The sequence below is a fragment of the Syzygium oleosum genome, unplaced genomic scaffold, assembly GCF_021117445.2.
Source record: "Syzygium oleosum isolate NSW1041296 unplaced genomic scaffold, Sole_v2.1 Sole_v2.02, whole genome shotgun sequence".
In the NCBI taxonomy this organism is placed as follows: domain Eukaryota; kingdom Viridiplantae; phylum Streptophyta; class Magnoliopsida; order Myrtales; family Myrtaceae; genus Syzygium; species Syzygium oleosum.
The window spans coordinates 422,957-442,319 of NW_026607486.1; the positions used below are offsets into that span (position 1 = coordinate 422,957).

Here is a 19,363-nt window from a genome sequence, read left to right on the forward strand (position 1 = left end):
CTATATGTTTTTTTCTACTATTATGTTCCCCATGTTTGAGTCGTTTTCGTTGCTAAAGAAGGGCGACATGGCACGCTAGTTTCCGAGCATCGTCGAACAAAATTTCGCATTCATGATTGCCCGCTCAAAGGAAGTTCATCTACACCAAGACTAGCCGAGAGACTTTTAGGAGAACTCGAACTTGAGAACCTGGTATTTGGTTTTTTTTTTAAGCATAATACATCGGCCGACGTCTTACGAGTTAAGTAATCAAGGATTAAACACCTTAGAAAGTCACTTGCGAGAAAGGAAACCCCAAAGATACCATCAGTTGTTAAAAATACTTGTCTCGAACGAAAGATCCTGTGTTTTCAATCGACAGATTTGTATAACTTTGCTGAGCAATATCCCTCGAGATATGTAGTCACAATTTAAGGTTACGAAACTTCTCATATAAAGTATAATAAATAAAGAGTCCTAACTTATGTATCTTCTCTCCTCCGTGTTCTAAGACATCGCAATTGAACAGTGAGAAGTAAATGGATATAAATCTAACCCGGATCGAACAATCTAACTCAATATATCACATTCACTACATGGAAAACTATACTTATCTGAAAGGAAATCAATGAGTTTAGATGATTTTGTTCGTATTTTCGGCTTTGTTCATTTAACATAGGCAGGAAAAATAATGCAATGACCGGGTCACATAAGTTATTTTCTTCGCCTTTGCATGATTATACAGAACTCCACTTTAGGATGATAGACATCTATCTAACCTTGGAATTATGTCGTTAACTTCATAGAATCAGCAAACAAACATGAGCTTCAACCGGAAAAGGGCATCAAATACGATGTTAATTTTACTAAGTGCGACATGGAATATTAAATCCACACATCGTACTCCTAAGCGGCTTTTGGCTGTCTGCACTCCTGACAGAACAACGACAAGGCCTCGGGCATGAGTTCATCTTCGTGGTCGTGCTTAGGTTTAACCCGACCAGTGCGGGAAAAGAGTTCGAGCACCGAATTTTGCCTAATTTTTCCTATCAAATAGAGAAATTGTATTCCTCTTTTTAGGTACGAGAGACTTAAAACAGAAAAACCGGCAGATTAGCGTCTTACTTTTTGAAAGTTCGTGGCTGATTTTTTTTTGGTAAGGAAGTTCGTGGCTGATTTTTCAACTCCACTTTGGTCAAAGTTATTATAAAATTATGATGTTCCCCTTTTTTTTGTGTGTTTGTGTTTTGATTAATCTCCAGTTAGGTCAAATATGATAATTTGCAGATGAAGGCGCGATTGGCGCCCTTGGATCACGCTAAGGAATCGGCGCCCAAAAGTTAGAAAGAAAGCCTCCCGATTAATTCAAATGAAAAAAAAAAGAACATAATAGTAGAAAGAAAGCCCAATACAAATTTACAAAAAGAAAAATCAATAATAATAAGAGGGAAAAGATTAAAAAAAAATTGAAGAAAGTTATTAAGTGGGGAACTAAACAAAGGTATTGCTTTATGGGCGTTTGTTGCTTCCGCTCGAAACGCTCCCTGGGATCGCATTTGACCTAATCCCACTTTCTAAACTTGCTTTATGACTAAGCTTCGCTTTCGCAACCTTTATCACTTCGGCTCTTGTGTGAAAAGTTCGTTCTTGCGGTGGTGGGAACGCGATTAGGGTCGGGGAAAATTGTCCAAAAAGTCTTAAACTTTACACTTTTGCCCTTTCAATCTTAAATTTTTCAATTTTATAAATTGAGTCCTAAATCTTTTACGAATTTACCAGTTGAGTCCATCCAGCCAATTTTGGCCGGAATTCGCTGACGTGGATGCCAGCCATTTTACGTGTCACGGCTAGCGCTGACATGGACAATTATTAATAATATTTTAATATTTTTTTTGGATTTTTATTTTTATTTTTGCTTTTTTTCTTTCTTCTTCCTTTTTCAGTGATCTGCCATTGGCCATAGGCGATGGCCGGGTGGGCTAGCCTTGCCTAAGCGAGGATCGCCATCGCCCGCCACAAGTGAGGCCTAGTCGGGCATGGGCGAGGGCTCCCCTCGCCAGATCTGGCCTGGGCGAGGCTAACCCTTGCCCGGGCTCGTCCTCGCTCGACCAGGCCTCACTTGTGGCAGCGACAGCGACCCTGACCCAGGTAAGGCCAGCCCGCCCGCCCATGGCCAGTCACCAACAAAAGGGGTAGAACAAAGGAAAAAAAATAAAAAATAAAAAAGACCATAAAAATAATAACAAATCTAAGAAAATATTAAAATATTATTAACAAATTTCCACGTCAGCGTTGGCTGTGCCACGTGGAATGGCCGGACAACTATTCAAACAATTGCTCAAGAATCAGTGACATATACATTACATAATCATTGTACATGCATCCGGACATCTGATGTAAGTCAGATTTTATTCATATACATACACAAGTTATGTCCACACCTGTACATCTTATTGAAAGCAGAGTTAAGGAATGTTCGCCGCCATGATAATGTACTACGATACCTTTATTCATCTTGAGTATGTTCAAATTAAGAGCGTGTGCATAACGTAACAGGAAAACTTTTACAAGCTCTACAAGCAAACCTTTATTAAAGAAGGGAGAACTTGATTATAAGTTATCTTATCTCATGGTGGTTTCATCTCGAGGAACTTGCTTTGCGGACCGAGGTACCCGATTGTAGTACATAACAAAATTAACATGAATATGTTCAAAGATAGATCGAGCGACCAGACAAGTTGGTGCGGCGATAGGCTCGATGCATAAGCACATGGAACAATGCCCCAAAAATCTGCAGCGATGGTACAAAGAGTTATTCATTTCCTGGGATTTTCGTCAATGATTAGAACGAACTCACGTAATATATTCTATCACACGATCTGGGCCTGAACATTGTTTATATTATGAAATGGAACAAATTCACGGGGAAATACCACTGGAATCAATCAGAAAGACATTAACAATGGATTAATGGCGGCTAATGGGTGTCTTGCAAAGCTGGAGACTTGATATAAATTGTGCGGTCAAACTCGTGAACATGTGTCGAGTGGCATGAAGGTTAAGTATATTAGGGTTTAGGCTCTCATTCAATGACTTGCAGCTAGGTTTATTATCAAGATTGGCGACCTCTATCATGGAAATCGTTTACTTGGATAAAGGAAGTTTCGTGAGATATCTATTTGCCGCTATTTGAAGCCATCCCTTTGAAGTCTACGGCGAAATTTTGAGGCGTACAATTGCAGCGGGAAAAGTGCCAAAAAAGTCCTAAACCTTTTGCATTAGTGCCAATTTAGTCCTAAACCTTTTTTTGGTGTCAATTCAGTCTTAAACCTTTTGCATTTGTGCCAATTTAGTCCTAAACCTTTTTTTGGTGCCAATTAAGTCCTAAACCTTTTTAATTGGTGCCAATTCAGTCCTAAACCTTTTGTTTTTGTGTCAATTTAGTCCTTCCGGTCAATTTTGATCGGAATTTGCCGACGTGGACGCCTGCCGGCCGGCGGCCGGTCACCGGCGCCGACGTGGACAACTTTAATAATATTTTAATATTTTTTTGAATTTTTATTTTTTTTCCTTTTTCCACTTTTTTTTTGGGTCCCCCCTTCCTTCCTCTGGCTGGTCACCGGTTCAGCAACCGGCCAGAGGCCGGCGAGCTCGACCTCGCCGGCCACTGGCGAGGGCGGCGGCCTCGCCCGGCGAGGGTATGCCTCGCCTTGGTCGGGCGAGGCTCGACCTCGCCGAGATCGGGCGAGGTCGCGCTCGCCCGACCATGGCGAGCTCGACCTCGCCGGATCCGGCGAGGTCGGGCCTCGCCGCGGCCTCCGGCGAGGGTTCGAGCCTCGCCATGGTCGGGCGAGGCCCGACCTCGCCGGATCCGGCGAGGTCGCGGGCGAGGCTCGACCTCGCCGATTCGGCGAGGTCGGGCCTCGCCCGACCATGGCGAGGCTCGAGCCCTCGCGGAGGCCGCGGCGAGGGCTCGAGCCTCGCCATGGTCGGGCGAGGCTAGCCCTCGCCCGGGCGAGGCCGCCACCCTCGCCGGTGGCCGGCGAGGTAGAGCTCGCCGGCCTGCAGCGGATCGCCGGACGCGGCGGCTAGAAGGAAGGAGAGGGGGACCAAAAAAAAAGTGGAAAAAAAAAGAAAAAAAGGAAAAAAATAAAAATTCAAAAAATATTAAAATATTATTAAAGTTGTCCACGTCGACGCTGGCCGATGGCCGACAAGCGTCCACGTCGGCAAATTCGGTCAAAATTGACCGAAGGACTAAATTGGCACAAAAATAAAAGGTTTAGGACTAAATTGGCACCAATTTAAAAGGTTTAGGACTTAATTGGCACCAAAAAAAGGTTTAAGACTAAATTGGCACAAATGCAAAAGGTTTAGGACTGAATTGGCACCAAAAAAAGGTTTAGGACTAAATTGGCACTAATGCAAAAGGTTTAGGACTTTTTTGGCACTTTTCCCCAATTGCAGCATATCATAGTCTCATTATTGTTCGCGTCTTTTAATGCATGGTTTATAGTATCTCGTGCAGCATGCATGTAATAGAAGTGAATTCCGAGACTTTGGGACCATGGCATATAGCTTGATTGATTTTCACTCCATGAGTATAAAGAATGGGAGCCGGCGAATGAGGGAGAGTGCGCTTCTAGATCTCAATGGGAGGTGGTTTAGTTGAGGTGCGCGAAAGCTAGTTCAGACACCATCCGATCGCTGAAAAGAAAAGTATGGCAACTTATAAATGCTTTCAGATGTTGGATGGCATGCAGTTTATGTTCATGGCTCAAGTTCTTGTATCAATTAAGGGCATATATTTGGCCAAGAAAAATTAAAGGTTAATACCATGAACAACTTCAAACTGATACACATGTGATAAATTTATCCTAAACTATTTTTTTTTACTACCAAAAATCTCAAACTAGTTCACATGTGACAAATTTACACAAACTAATTTTTTACCAACTAAAAACCCCAAACTGATATATTCGTGACAAATTTACCCTCCGTTAGTTTCCCTTAAATTAGATTAATACCACGAAAAATCACAAACTGGTATACCTATGACAAACGAAGGGTAAAGCCCCAAACTATTATACCCGTCAATTGTCACGTGTCATTTAATTTGGCAATTTGATGGTAAAATTTAACCGAAACTAACGGAGGGTAAATTTGTCACAAATGTACCAGTTTGGGATTTTTCGTGGTATTAACCCAAAAATTAATGGCATATCATGGGGCTGCGTTTAAGGCAGTTTTTGCCCAAAAACTTTGCATATACATGGTATTCGGTGGACACCTTGTAAAATACTTAATGCAAAGCAAAGCTTTGTGTCTTTTTGATTCGCGGACTTACTGAAATCCTGAAAATCTGTTTCTTGCTTTAACTGGATATACCCGTCTCTCTTGGTTGTTGCTCCTCTTTGCGTGATTTTGAGTTTGAAGATGGCGTCGTTCTAGAGCTGCGAGATATCGCCAATGGCGATGGGAACTAGGGAAATGTAGAGAGATGGAAAGCTCCTCATTCCAATAGTTGTTTCCGTGGGCAATGAATTGTTACCAATTGAGTCATAAACATTTTCACGTTTTGCCAATTAAGTCCATCTGGACGGAAATCGCTAACGTGGACGCTAAACGTCCTATGTGACACGGCCGACGTTGACGTAAATAATTTTTAATATTTTTCGAATTTTTTTATTAATTTTTTTCTTTTCTTTATTTTTTTTTACAATTCTGGCTGTCAAGGCCTTGCCGGCCACAGGTGAGGGCGTCGCGGCCCTTGCTGGCCACAAGTTATAATCTTTCCCTAGGGACTCGATATAGATAAAAGAGTGGAAGGTGGTTTGTTCAATAACATTCATTTATCTCTTTTGGCGTCATCATTCAACCGAAAAATTGGAGAGATTGTTCATCCCAGAGCGACAAGCTAAGAAGAGATTACCTCAGAAAAAGGACACCTAACGCATGATGCATATGGTTGGTTAACCTACGCGTGTCTCCCCACTCCAAGTCCCACCATTTGGAAAATCACATCTCGGCATCGTCAAACTATGTAAAATGGTCGGAAGAAAGCCTTGAAAAACACTAATGGAATGTTGGTGATGATGGTGTCTTTGGTCGCAAAAATGAAATTTTTCTGATGGGCAGCAATTCACCATTCGACTGTAAATCTACAACAGAGGAGAATTACGTCAGTGCGTTGGTGGTTTTGTTTGATTCGGTAAATGAAATGCTTTTATTTGGTTAAACGCTGCAGGAACAAAAGAAAGGACGGCCGAAATGTCCTGCCACCCCCTTTATTCTCTTTACCACAACCATCGCCCGATAAGGGCGCTGTCGAAGATTACGCATGTTAGAATATCTAGATATCAAATCACGTTTTAATCTAATAGGTTAAACTTTTAGAACAGTTGAAAGTGATTTCACAAAATCTTATAATGTGACCATTACTGCATAGTTGGCGGTAGGGTCACTAAGGTTACGCATAACAACCATTCTATGCCCAGAAATAGATTCTGCTCAGAAATAATTCTTTTTGATTCCGTGCCTATAAACAATTTCTAATCATTTGAAGGCGTTTGGTAACTGTCTAAAATTTCTATTCTTAGAATAGAAAAAGAACATAAATGCATTTAGAAACTACGCAAAATTTCTTTTTATTAATAATTTTTTAATAATTTTTTGAATTTTTTAATATTTCTTTCTTTTTTTCTTTTTTTTCTTTCTTTTCCTTCCCTTCCTTGACCATGGCCGGTCGCCGGCGCCAGCGGCGACCTAGCCACTGAGCCCGGACGAGGGCATCGCGGTCCTCGCCGTCGCCACCCGGGCGACGGACTTGGGTGGCAACGGCGAGGTTGAGCCTTGCCCAGCCAAGGTGAGGCAGGCCTCGCCCAGCCACCCAGGCGACGGACTTGGGTGGCGACGGCGAGGTCAACCTCCCCTTGGCTAGGCGAGGCCTCGCCATCGCGGCTACAAGCTGCCCTCGCCGGCCACCGGTGAGGGCCGTGATGCCCTCGCCTGCCTTGGCCTGTGGCCGGTAGCCGGCGACCGGCGGGTGGTGGGCGGCAGGCTGAAGAACAACAACAAACCAAAAAAAAAGAAGAAAATCAAGAAGAATCAGAAATGGAAAAATTGTTCCATAATCAAGAAACTACTTTTTTTTTGCTTCTTGATTCTGTTCCAAAACTGATTTTAGGAACAATTTTTTGTAAAATTGTGCTCGGGCACAAAAAATTTAACAAACGGATTTCTGTTACCAAATTGATTTTGGGAACAAAAGAACATAAATTTTTACTATTTGGCAAGTTGCCAAACAGTCTCTTATTGTGATTCTATGTCAATGCGGTTGCCAGTGTTGGATAGTCGATGGTGGATTACCTAAGGCAATGGTAGCTCACAATGTGGGTCGTCGATGAGGTTTCGCCATGGTAGTTCTTCGGCGCAGTCGATCAGTAGGGTAGTTGGAAGTCGACGAGTCGTTGATGGGCTATAGCTGGCTGTGTTAGGGTCATAAGTAATTGATAAATGGGCCATTAAAGGGAATGAAAGATTATAGACAACCATATTCTAGGATTGCTATCGGAGGAAATTTCCTCCAACCATATCTCTATTTTGCAGGGAAAATTGTTCAAAAAGTCTTAAACCTATTGCATTTTTGCCAATTTAGTCCTAAACTTTTTAAATTTGCAAATTCAGTTTTAAACATTTTCACTTCTAGCCAATTGAGTCCATCCGGTCAATTTTGGCCGGTTGGCGCTGACGTTGCAATCTTTTAATTTTTTTTTTCGAATTCTTTAATCTTTTTTTCTTTTCTTTTTTTTGACTTCTTCCCTCTGGCCGGTCCGACGACGGGCCAGAGGCGAGGGCCGGCGATGTCGACCTCGTCGGCCCTTGGCTAGGCGAGGTCGACCTCGCCATCTTCTGGGTTGTGACGGCGAGGTTGGCCTCGCCCTGGCTAGGCGAGGCTCGACCTCGCCGTCGCGACCTAGGCGAGGGAGATGGGTCGTGACGGCGAGGCCGGCCTTGCCTTGGTTAGGCGAGGCTCAACCTCGCCCAGATCTAGCGAGGCCGACCTCGTCGTTGCCTGGTCGCGACGGCGAGGTTGGCCTCGCCTTTGCTGGGCGAGGTGACCTCGCCCAGCCAAGGGCCGGCGGGGGCGAGGTCAACCTCGCCGACCCTCGCCTCTTGCTGGTCGCCGGACCGGCTAGAGGGAAGAAGTAAAAAGAAAAAAAAAATTCAAAAATTCAAAAAAAATATTTAAAAATTACCATGTCAGCAATGACCGGATGGACTCAATTGGCGAGAAGTGACAATGTTTAAGACTGAATTGACAAACTTAAAAAGTTTAGGACTGAATTGACAAAAGTGCAATAGGTTTAGGACTTTTTGGACAATTTTCCCCTATTTTGTAAGTTACATACGTGGACATCTTGTTAATTGAGTTTGTGTAAACACCACAATAATTGGATAATTTACTCAACGGCATAAGTTATATTTAACACGAATAAATCTAAGTGTAAGACCAATTTGTAAATTTATGTTACCAATCAATGCCAGACACTCTCATCTGATGTCGAATATGAATGAAATGTTTGAATACCCACTGCCAATTTGTTACTGCAGTTCGCGAATCAATTTTTGTAAACTTATGCATAAATATGGAACGGATGGATATGTCATCGTATCAAAAGCACATGGCATTTTGCTCGGGCCATTCAATGACTTGCCATGTTTCATCAGGAAGCCAAACTTTCACTGCAGATCCTCAGGAATTTCAGTTACGTCCATTGATTCTTTTCCCGTGCTCATGGATCGACCAAAGCCTTAAAGATAAGCCAATGCAGGTTCACCATCTTATCATGCTCTTTTGTCCCTTTTCCGACCAATCCATGCATCGTCTGTCTCCTCGCTCATTCTTCCGGATTTCTACAAGCAAATAACGATTTCTGCACACTGTCTCAATTCCTTTCCGGTATACATTCATCAACGAAATCCTCTCTCTCTCTCTCTCTCTCTCTCTCTCTCTCTCTCTCTCTCTCTCTCTCTCTCTCTCTCTCTCTCTCTCTCTGATCCTAAGTCGCCCCAGGAATTTCCTATAAATACCCATGAAGCCCAACCTAACTCATCCGACCTTCCTCTTCCTAAAGCGTAGTGTATAAGCGAAAACTGCATGTCTTGGGAATTTTAGATGCATTTTGGGCCTGTTTGTGATTGTGGCCTCAGTTTGTGATGCTAGGGTTCTTCACCTTCGGGGTTCGTTCAAGTTAGGGGCACCAGATTTGTCCTGAACGGCTCGCCCCCGCCCTTTCTCTTTAATGGTTTCAACTCCTACTAATTGATGCATGTGGCCACCGAGCCGAGCGATCGGATCAAAGTGTCCAGCATGTTCCGCGAGGCTTCCGCAGCAGGTCTTACTGTCTGCAGAACGTGGGCGTTCAGTGACGGCGGAGACCGGGCCCTCCAAGTATCTGCTGGAGTCTATGATGAACGTGTCTTCAAGGTTATCTTTCGCTCACACTATCGTTCCGATTTCTTTTCTTTACTATGATACAAATACATAGATATAATTTTGAATATATGAAACAAATACATGCTTTGAATTTTCCTCTTTTTGGTCGAAGAGATAGTAACTTTTAACTAAAGAGGACACTGCTCAACTAATGACTTTCAGGCACTTCATTTCGTGATCTTGGAGGCAAGTAGACATGATATTTGACTGATTTTAAGTTTGAGAAATAACTATCATGACTTTGGAGGGAGACCTCAGTACACTCAGTGGGCAAGAAATGCCGGCAAACCGATCAACAACGACGATGATTTTTACACTAATGCCGTCGTGAAGGGTTATTACAAGAACCATGTCAAGGTATAATTATACATCATTCAAAAGGATTCTTTTCTAAACTTACTCTATAGTATGATCATCTTCTCATCACTTTTGTTTTACCTTTTCAGAGAGTTCTCACGAGGATCAACTCGATCACGCATGTTGCTTATAGAGATGACCCGACTATCATGGCATGGGAGTTAATGAATGAACCTTGTTGCCAAGTTGATTATTCTGGCAATACGTTAATGTGGGTACCTAAGAACATTCAGTTTCACCATACTTTTGAGCGTCATATTCTTGTTCGTACATTCCTAACTAGCACACATGATTATTGAAAAAAAAAATTCAGGAATGGGCTCGGGAGATGGCATCATACGTGAAGTCGATTGACAACAAACACTTGCTGGGGATAGGCTTGGAAGGTTTCTACGGCGACTCCATGCCATCTTGAAAGCAATATAACCCGGGTTACCAAGTCGGGACGGATTATATCAAAGAATACTCTCATTAGAGAGATTGGTTTTGCAACAATCCATGCGTATCCTGATATTTGGTAATTAACGTTCTCTAACAATGATTGCCTCCAATGTTTACTCATTTCACTACTAGTGTACAAGATATATTAAGAAACCATGAGCATGAAGTAAAAGATGACACCTATGCATAGTTAGTTTTGGACAGAATACATATGTTTAGCAGTCTTTTTATTATACAATAGTAAATGAACTATTTCACACTGATGATGCTTCTAATAGGAATTAAATTTGTTTTCGCTATCAAGCTAACATGACGGGTGCGCATTCGAATCGAAATCTACGGGTTGTTGGGCAAGGACGAGAAGGCTCAAATGGTTGTCGTGCAGAGGTGGATGGAGAACCACTTAGCAGATGCGAAGACAATAATAAGGAAGCCGTTGGTTTTCACTGAGTTCGGGAAGTCGAAGAAGGATGCCGACCACAGCCCAAGTGTGCGAGACTCGTACACAAATTCTGCGTATGCGGACATCTACAATCTCGCGAGGAACGGAGGAGCGTTCGGCGGGGGTTTGGTGTGGCAAATATTGGCCGAAGGGATGGAGTCATACCACGATGGATACTGGATTGTTTTATCGAAGGACCGATCCACTAATGCGATTGTTTCTCGGCAGTCGAACAAGATGGCTTCTCTCGAACATACTTTGAGTGCTCATCATGGTTGATTAGTTGCAGATAAAGAGATATATAAGAAAGGATTGGACATTAATAGTGGCCAAAATGGTTAGCAATTTATTTGGGTTTTTTGCTGTAAACCATGGTAAACAATAAAGCTTTCCTCTTCCTTTTGTTGCCAAAATATGTTAGTAATTGGTGGCTTAACAATGTCGCTGAGCTTTATGTGGGATTCGATCTAATCCAACTATTAGGGATGTATGCCATAAAAATAGTAACTTATCTCTTACCCGGACCATGAGGCAGCGAACTCTTTTGAACAAGAAAATATTCAGTGATTCGTAACTATCATGTCACCAACCTACATGGTGTGACTGAACCTATGCGGCTCCATTCAAAATGTGACACATGTTCTCTAACCTGAAATAAAAAATTAAAATCGTAAGCGATATTTTCCCTCTCCTCTGGCGTACTTGCGAAAAGGACTGAGCCAAGCAAGCTTGCATTTATTGCTCCCCTCTCTCTCTCTCTCCTTCTCTCTCCTCTTTGTAACAAAATTGATTTCGTTTGAATGGCTTTCCCTTTCAAGTTTGGACTCTCTTCTACAGCAACCTTCCATCCTCGTTCTTCACCTTCGTCCTCATCCTCGTCGCCGTCGTTGCCTTTCCGGCTCCTGCCCCTACTCCGGAAAAAGATTTTGAAACGGAAGAGGCTGTGAGGCTGGATATACCAGTGACATAGTTTTGGGATTCCGGTGGAAAGGCTTCCAAGAACCTTTCTCTGTGGATTTTGAAGCGGAAGCGGAAGAGGCCTCCAAGGTCTTTTCTCTCCCAAGAGCCCCACCGATCGCAGTGGCTGGGTCTTGAGCCCCCTTCGCCTACGCCGTCACCTCCGGAGCCCCATCGGCTCGAACAATAAACTAAAAGGCCTTATACATAATCATATGAACTTGCTATTCGTTACATGGTTGTATAATTTTGCGACAATAGTAAATGCGGGTGGTATATCTTGAATTGAATTCTATAAATAACAAAGAATTTAGTCTGCACTGATGATCATGTATATTGACCGACTCTAAACCTAAAGTGTCAAGGCTTATAGTGATAATTTGGAGTCACCTATTCTCATAATTAGAGTGCCATCGAAAATATTATAATTAGGAAAACAACTCGTAAAAATAATATTACCTCTAATATAATTAGACCGAAGGCTTGATGGTTCAGGATCTGAGCAATTTTAGTAAATCCCTCAATTTTTTATTTGACATGAGTCCCTTGTATACAGAAGGTGCCATTTGAAGTTAATTATATTTTTGATATAATGAGGAAGCTAAATTAATGATTACACATATCAAAAGTAAGTGAAGGAACTTACTAAGATTTGATGGTCCTAAGTCCCTTCCACTTTCCTATATTATTTCTCTTGGCACAATCACTAATTCATTACGAGTCTTATTTTTTTGCGATATTACATAGAATGAGTCTACGGGGGATAAATGCCATCTTCATAAGTTTACTATCTATGAGTCCTTGAATAACATGTGTTACGTGCATGTCCAATTAGATGGTTATGCATACGGAGTATGAGTGTTTACATGATATGGGTGGTTATAGGTGTAGTGCGAGGATGATTTTGAAAATCTGATGCGAAGCAAATGCCTTTTTCCCCAACAATTACTTGTTGTGGGTGGCTGGTTACCTATTAGGGCTGCAATGCATGGATAGTTTTGGAAGTGAAAAAGTGAGACAAATAGGACTTTTTCACAGTATATGATATAAAATAATATAATATTATATATATACACACAGATACATATTTGTAGAGAACATTAAACTATTGAGAAAAATTGTAGGTTTTGATAAATAAAAAATGGTTCAAAACGCCAACCAAACTGAATCGAAAAACAGTTCACGAGTCGAACCAAACCGCAAAAATTGTACTAACTTTTTAATAATATTTTTAATTCAAATGCGAAGTAGCCTTTCCTTTTAAATGCGAAGTAGGTTCCGTTTTCATTTCGCCTGCAACATCGGAATAGCTATGACTTACGAGTATAGAGTTTGGTTTCTTCTTGGGCCCCTAGTGATATATAGAGCCACTTCAAACGTGATAACCGCGTTTCTGTGGTCAATAGAATTTTGAAAGCATAGCAAATTTATCACATCTAGTATGGAATTACTCATAAAAAGAGATAGATTTATCACGTTTGAGCTGATTATACAACCCAAAACCCCGTAGACAATTCGTGGAATTAGCCTCGACATGGACGTCACTCGACAAACCACATGCATCCTGCATCAATTGCTTTCTTTAAAACCCTTTATGCCTCTGATCCACCGCTCACCCAGCGGCTATTTTTCTTTTCATATCGAGATGAAAAATCTATAATGCTTCAGTTGAAACATGACGCTAAAGAGAGTGATGTCAAATATAGTATTTTTCCAAAAATTTAGCACTATTTCCTTATCTTCTCCGAGTCAGGACTCGTGAGCATTATTGTATAGCAGGAATAACGTTAGTGGCATGGAACGTGATCCGTTGAATGCACTTGCTGCAGAGCTCAGAAGCAGTTACCGAAGAGAAATTTATGGCTAGGGCCATAGATGAAAGCCTTCCCCAATTTGAGGACATTGGGAAAGTGAAACATTGTTGTTTGAGAAGGGACCCATTGAAACTGATGATGTCCTGGAATGCCTAGAATGTCTGAGTAAAGTGTAGCAAAGAAGTAAATTTGGTAGAGCTTCTCGATGTTATAATGAAAGACGCAAATTTGTGCATCAGCCTTGTCATTATAACATTGAGTTTATATCCATTTGAGCACTGCTAAACTTACTAAGACTAGTTTACAATATTGGTTCACTAAGGCCTGTTTGGCAACTTACCAAATAGTGATTGATTCTGTTCTTTTGTTCCCAGAATCAGTTTGGGAACAGAAATCCGTTTGTTAAATTTTTTGTGCCCAGAATCAGTTTTGGAACAGAATCAGGAAAAAAAAAAAAAGTAGCTTCTTGATTCTGGAACAATTTTTTTAGAACTGATTCTTCTTGGTTTTTTTCTTTTTTTTGTTGTTGTTATTCTTTGGCCCCGCCACCCGCCGGTCATCGGCCACAGGCTCGGGCCGGCGAGGGTCCCCCTCGCCGCCTGGGCGAGGGCGGCTCGCGGCCTCACCCAACCAAGACGAGGCCGACCTCGCCGTCGCCTGGGTTGGCGGCGGTGAGGGCGGCGGCAAGGGCCACGACGCCCTCGCCGGCTCTGGCCTGTGGCCGGTCGCCGGCGCCGGCAGCCGGCCATGGCTAAGAAAGGAAGAGGAAAGAAAAAAAAAAAAATAAATATTAAAAAATTCAAAATATTATTAATAAAAAGAAATTTTGTGTAGTTACCAAACGCATTTCTGTTTTTTTTCTATTCTAAGAACAAAAATTTTGGACAGTTACCAAACGCTTTCAAATGCTTAGAAATTGTTTCCGGGCACAGAATTAAAAAGAATCATTTCTGCCCGGAATCAGATTCTGGGCACAGAATGGTTGCCGTGCGCAGCCTAAGTGAGGGGTCACCTAGTTTTGCGCGATATTGATCATATTTATTTGCAATGAGACCAAATTCGCACTCGTGATCATGCCATTGGACATACTTTGATTCCAAAACTTAATTTGACAGATGTTTGTGACATAGTGCCTCGGTTTTGCAAGATTAAAATCTAACATCTCATGTTAATTTTTGCGAGCCCTGAAGTTTCCTTAGAGGACTCTGGAGAGTAATTTGCTCTTCGAGAGGAAACCCTAGTCATGAGCTCCCGGGATGGGCTTGTATTCCAAGTAAAAACAAAGTAAATGGGTATAGCCAGGTGGAGGGCGATATTTATATGCTGATGATAGTTTTGATGTAAACCCAATGCACCACGAAGTTGTCCACCTAATTAATCACAGAAAATTAAGTGTAACGAAAGTATATAGTTTTTTTTCTTTGAAATACAAAGTAAAGAACTTGTGATGCACGAATTCGGAGCACGAGTTTTGCCGAAACACGATTGCGATTAACAAATTAGTTTGAAAAGACCTTTTACAGTGTTTTCAACATTTCTCATTTGGAAATTCTGCTGTATTTTGCTTGGGCAACATCAATATGTCACAAGATCAAGAGCATATGCATTTGGGTCAAGCCATCAATGACTTGCCATGTTCTAGCATCCAACTTTCATTGCAGATCCTAAGGAATTTCTGTTGAAATCGATCGCATGCGTTCACGTATCAACCGGAAAGCTTTAGAATACGTAACCAATACATGCTCAGTCGAGTTCGGTCTCTTATCACGCCTGTTGTCTCTTTCCAGCCAGATGCAAACCCACCGCATGCACGGCACCTCCTTCCTCCTTACTCATTTTCCTCTTCAGCTCCTCGCAACTGATGATTTTTCCTCGTTTTCAACACCGTCTTTAATTTTCCTCATCTCCTCGCAACTTATGATTTTTCCTCATTTTCAATACCATTTTTGGTACTTGCATTAACGCCTTCAGTTACTCTCTCTCTCTCTCTCTCTCTCTCTCTCTCTCTCTCTCTCTCTCTCTCTCTCTCTCTCTCTCTCTCTCTCTCTCTCTCTCTCAAGCCTCATCAGACATTTCCTATAAATGCCCACCAACCCCAGCCTAATCCATCCCACCGTCCTCTTCTTGAGACACAACTAGCATTGCATTAAGCAAAATGGCATGCCTGAGGAAACTTAGCTGCATTCTGGGCCTGATTGCGCTGGTGCCTTTAGTCTGTGAAGCTAGGGTTCTAGCGCCCTCAGGATTTGTTCAAGTTAGAGGCACTCAATTCATCCTAAATGGTTCGCCCTTTCTCTTCAATGGGTTCAACTCCTACTGGATGATGAACGTGGCCACCGAGCCGACTGATAGGATCAAGGTGTCTAACGTCTTCCGCGAGGCCTCGGCAGCGGGTCTTAGCGTCTGTAGGACGTGGGCATTCAGTGACGGCGGTGATCGGGCTCTCCAGACGTCTCCCGGTGTCTACAACAAGCGTGTTTTCCAGGTGATTTTTCGCCCTATGTCTTTGATTTTTTTGCGTTAGGGAAGAAGTTTCTGAACTGAGTAAGAGACGAATCTGATAACCACTTCCTCAGGCCCTTGATTTCGTGATCTCGGAGGCGAGAAGATACCGGGTTCGACTCATTTTGAGTTTGAGCAATAACTACCATGACTATGGAGGGAGGCCTCAGTATACTCAATGGGCTAGAAATGCCGGCATCCCCATTAACAACGATGACGATTTCTACACTAATGCAGTTGTGAAGGGGTACTATAAGAACCACGTCCAGGTAAAAATTAACAAGCAATTAAGAGATCAGCAAAAGAATTTGAAGGCTTCTTTTCACTTATTCAGAATTACATGATTGATCATCCTTGAGTACTTTTTTTTTCTCAGAGAGTGCTAACGAGGGTCAATACGATCACCGGCGTCGCATATAGAGACGACCCAACCATCATGGGATGGGAGCTAATGAATGAACCTCGTTGTCAGGTTGATTATTCTGGCGATACTGTAAATGTAAGCGACGGAGAATGTTCATTTTTCCGTGACATTTGAGAATTTGGTCCGTTCATTGTTTACTAGTTGTAGTTTTGTGGATAAAATAAAATTCAGGACTGGGCTCAAGAGATGGCATCCTATGTGAAGTCGATTGACAATAAGCACTTGCTGGCAATCGGCATGGAAGGTTTCTACGGAGATTCCATGCCGGATCGGAAGCAGTATAACCCAGGCTACCAAGTCGGGACGGATTATATCAAGAACAATCTCATAAGAGAGATCGATTTCGCGACAATCCATGCATATCCTGATATTTGGTAATGTTTTCGAAGTGTATTGTCACATTAAATTTTGCTGCAACAGAATACTTTGGTCCAAATTTTCAATCATAGTTCAAGCTAGAAGCTTAATTAATGAAAAATCATTTGCATGAGCATGAAATATGCACAAGTTGAGACGAGAATTGTTGTTTTTGTCGACACACAAATTCTCATAAACATGGTGTGCGAACATTATGCTCCAATCGACAGGTTGTCGGGTCAGGACGAGGATGCTCAAACGGCATTCGTGCAGAGGTGGTTGGAAAGCCACCAGGTCGACGCGAAGGCGATCATAAGGAAACCGCTGGTCTTCACCGAGTTCGGGAAATCGAAGAAGGACCCCGACTACAGCATAAGCGTGCGGGATGCGTACATGAACACCGTCTATTTGGACATCTACAACCTCGCGAGAAACGGAGGGACCATCGGCGGGGGCCTGGTGTGGCAGATTCTGGCCGAGGGGATGGACTCCTACGATGATGGGTACGAGATCGTACTATCAGACGAGCCATCCACAAATGCAATTATTTCTCAGCAATCAGCGAGAATGACATCTCTTCAACGCACTTTGGGTTAAGTAATTGAAGACGAAGAGCTATGGACGCAGCGATTAGCGTTCAGATAATGAAAATCAAACAGTTCTTAGCTAACGAGATGCTGAATTTTCCTTAGTGAACTAGGCTGAGCAGCGACGCTTGAATTATTATGTCCCTGATGAGTAGTGTATCGAACTTTAGTTGAACAAACTTCTTATGGTTTTAGATTTATCCGCATCTTAGGCTCCGTTCGTTTGGCGGAAAATATTCTCCTTTTGGAAAATATTTTCCTGGAAGTCATTTTCCTGGAAAATATTTTTCTGGAACATAATTTTCCGGTGTTCGGCGACCAATATGAAAAAGTTTCGGAAAATATTTTTCGCCGGCGACCGGCGGCGGGCGGCAGCGGCGTCCGGCGGCCGGCGACCGGCGGCCGGCGACCGACGGCCAACGTCCGGCGTCCGGCGGCGGCCGGCGACCGATGGCCAACGTCCGACATCTGGCGGCGGCCGGCGACCTTAGTGAAGAAGAAGAAGAAGCTCCGGAAAATGATTTCCGCTTTTGAAGAAGCGGAAGTCATTTTCCGTAGACTTAGGCTATTTTGTGAGGGGGGAAGGAAAATATTTTCCCACGGAAAACGTTTTCCGCCCTCCGAACACCGGAAAACCCTGAAAACATTTTCCAAGAGAACATTTTTCTCATTTTCCTAAGCAAACCAAACGTTGTGAACCAAACGTTAGAAATCATTTTCCAACGTTTGGTTCGCTTAGGAAAATATGTCAATGGAAAATGTTTTTTCAGTCAATGGAAAATGTTTCCTACCAAAACTTAAATTCAGAAAAATGATTTTTTCTTTAAAAAAATTGGAAATCATTTCCCAAAGTATGACTAGGCATTGGTGTTTGGACCAAAAACTCTGCACTTAGGCATCGGAACTCCAATGCTCATTCCTGAGCCCTTGGCAACGGGGCTAGGTCCCCGGCGCCCAAGCCTAGGTCCATCGAGATTGGGCCCCAATCTCTCTAAACTGTGCCCGAGACCCCGGCAATAGTACCCGAGTCCATCGACACCAAGCTTATGACACCGGTGCCCGGGACGTTAGGCTCGGAAATTGCTGACATGGACATTTACCGTTTTACGTGATATGGTTGGAGCTAACGTGGATAATTTTTAATATTTTATTTTAAAATTTTTAGAATTTTTTAATTATTATTTTATATATTATTATTTTTCTTCTTTTCTTTCTTTTTCTTTTTCTTTTTCTTTCTTCCTTTGCCGGTCTCTAGGCCTCAAGGCAACCAACAGAAGAAGAAATAAAAATAAATAATAAATAAATAGAAATTTAAAAAATTGTAAAATTATCTATGTCAGCACCAACCATGCTAGTAGGACGGCTGGTGCCCATGATAGTAATTTTGGTGATTTTCCCATCCGAATAGTGTACGTCTATTTAAGAAAATCAATTAAGATTTTTCTTACCAAACAACGGAAAATATTTTTCAGTTCATTTTCACGTTTCAGCCGAATATCATAAAATATTCCTAAATTTTTTTTTCCATAAATGTCACATTATTTGCGAAACAAACAAAGCCTTAATCATATATCTAAATGTTCCAACTCTTCTCTCTTTTCAGAGTGATTGTTTCTAATTAGCAAATATCCTACATCGCTTTGTCCATGTCTATATACTTTTTGTAAGGGAAATTTTCAAATAAGGGTTCGAAGTGCCCTCATTTTCTCAAACAATGATCTGAAGTGGACACTGTTTCAAATAAGGATCTAAAATGCCCTCATTTTCTCAAATAAAGGCCTATAGTGAACCTTGTTTCAAATAAAAGTTTGAAGTGATCGTGTCAATCTCAAAAAAGAAACTCACATCACCAGGGTTAAGGGCATTTTCTTCTTTTAATTTTTTTTATTTTTTTCCTTTTTTTCTTTTCTTTCCATAATAAAACAAACTCAAAATATTAGCTTAAAAATTAAAAAGAAAATACAAGCAGCCCTCCCGCTTGTGGCCGCTACCCCATCATCGGTG

General features: G+C 42.1%; 1 protein-coding gene and 1 pseudogene across 1 annotated transcript; both read left to right on the top strand.

The window, feature by feature from the left end:
• Positions 1-8,663: 8,663 nt before the first annotated feature.
• Positions 8,664-10,997, top strand: LOC115665617 (mannan endo-1,4-beta-mannosidase 5-like; annotated as a pseudogene).
• A 4,647-nt stretch (positions 10,998-15,644) lies between these two features.
• LOC115668323 (mannan endo-1,4-beta-mannosidase 5-like) lies at positions 15,645-17,369 on the top strand. The gene is made up of 5 exons (XM_030589787.1): positions 15,645-15,974; positions 16,066-16,260; positions 16,368-16,490; positions 16,587-16,789; positions 17,003-17,369. Exons 1-5 carry the CDS (start codon positions 15,645-15,647, stop codon positions 17,367-17,369), a joined length of 1,218 nt encoding a protein of 405 aa, XP_030445647.1.
• The last annotated feature ends 1,994 nt before the right edge of the window (positions 17,370-19,363 follow it).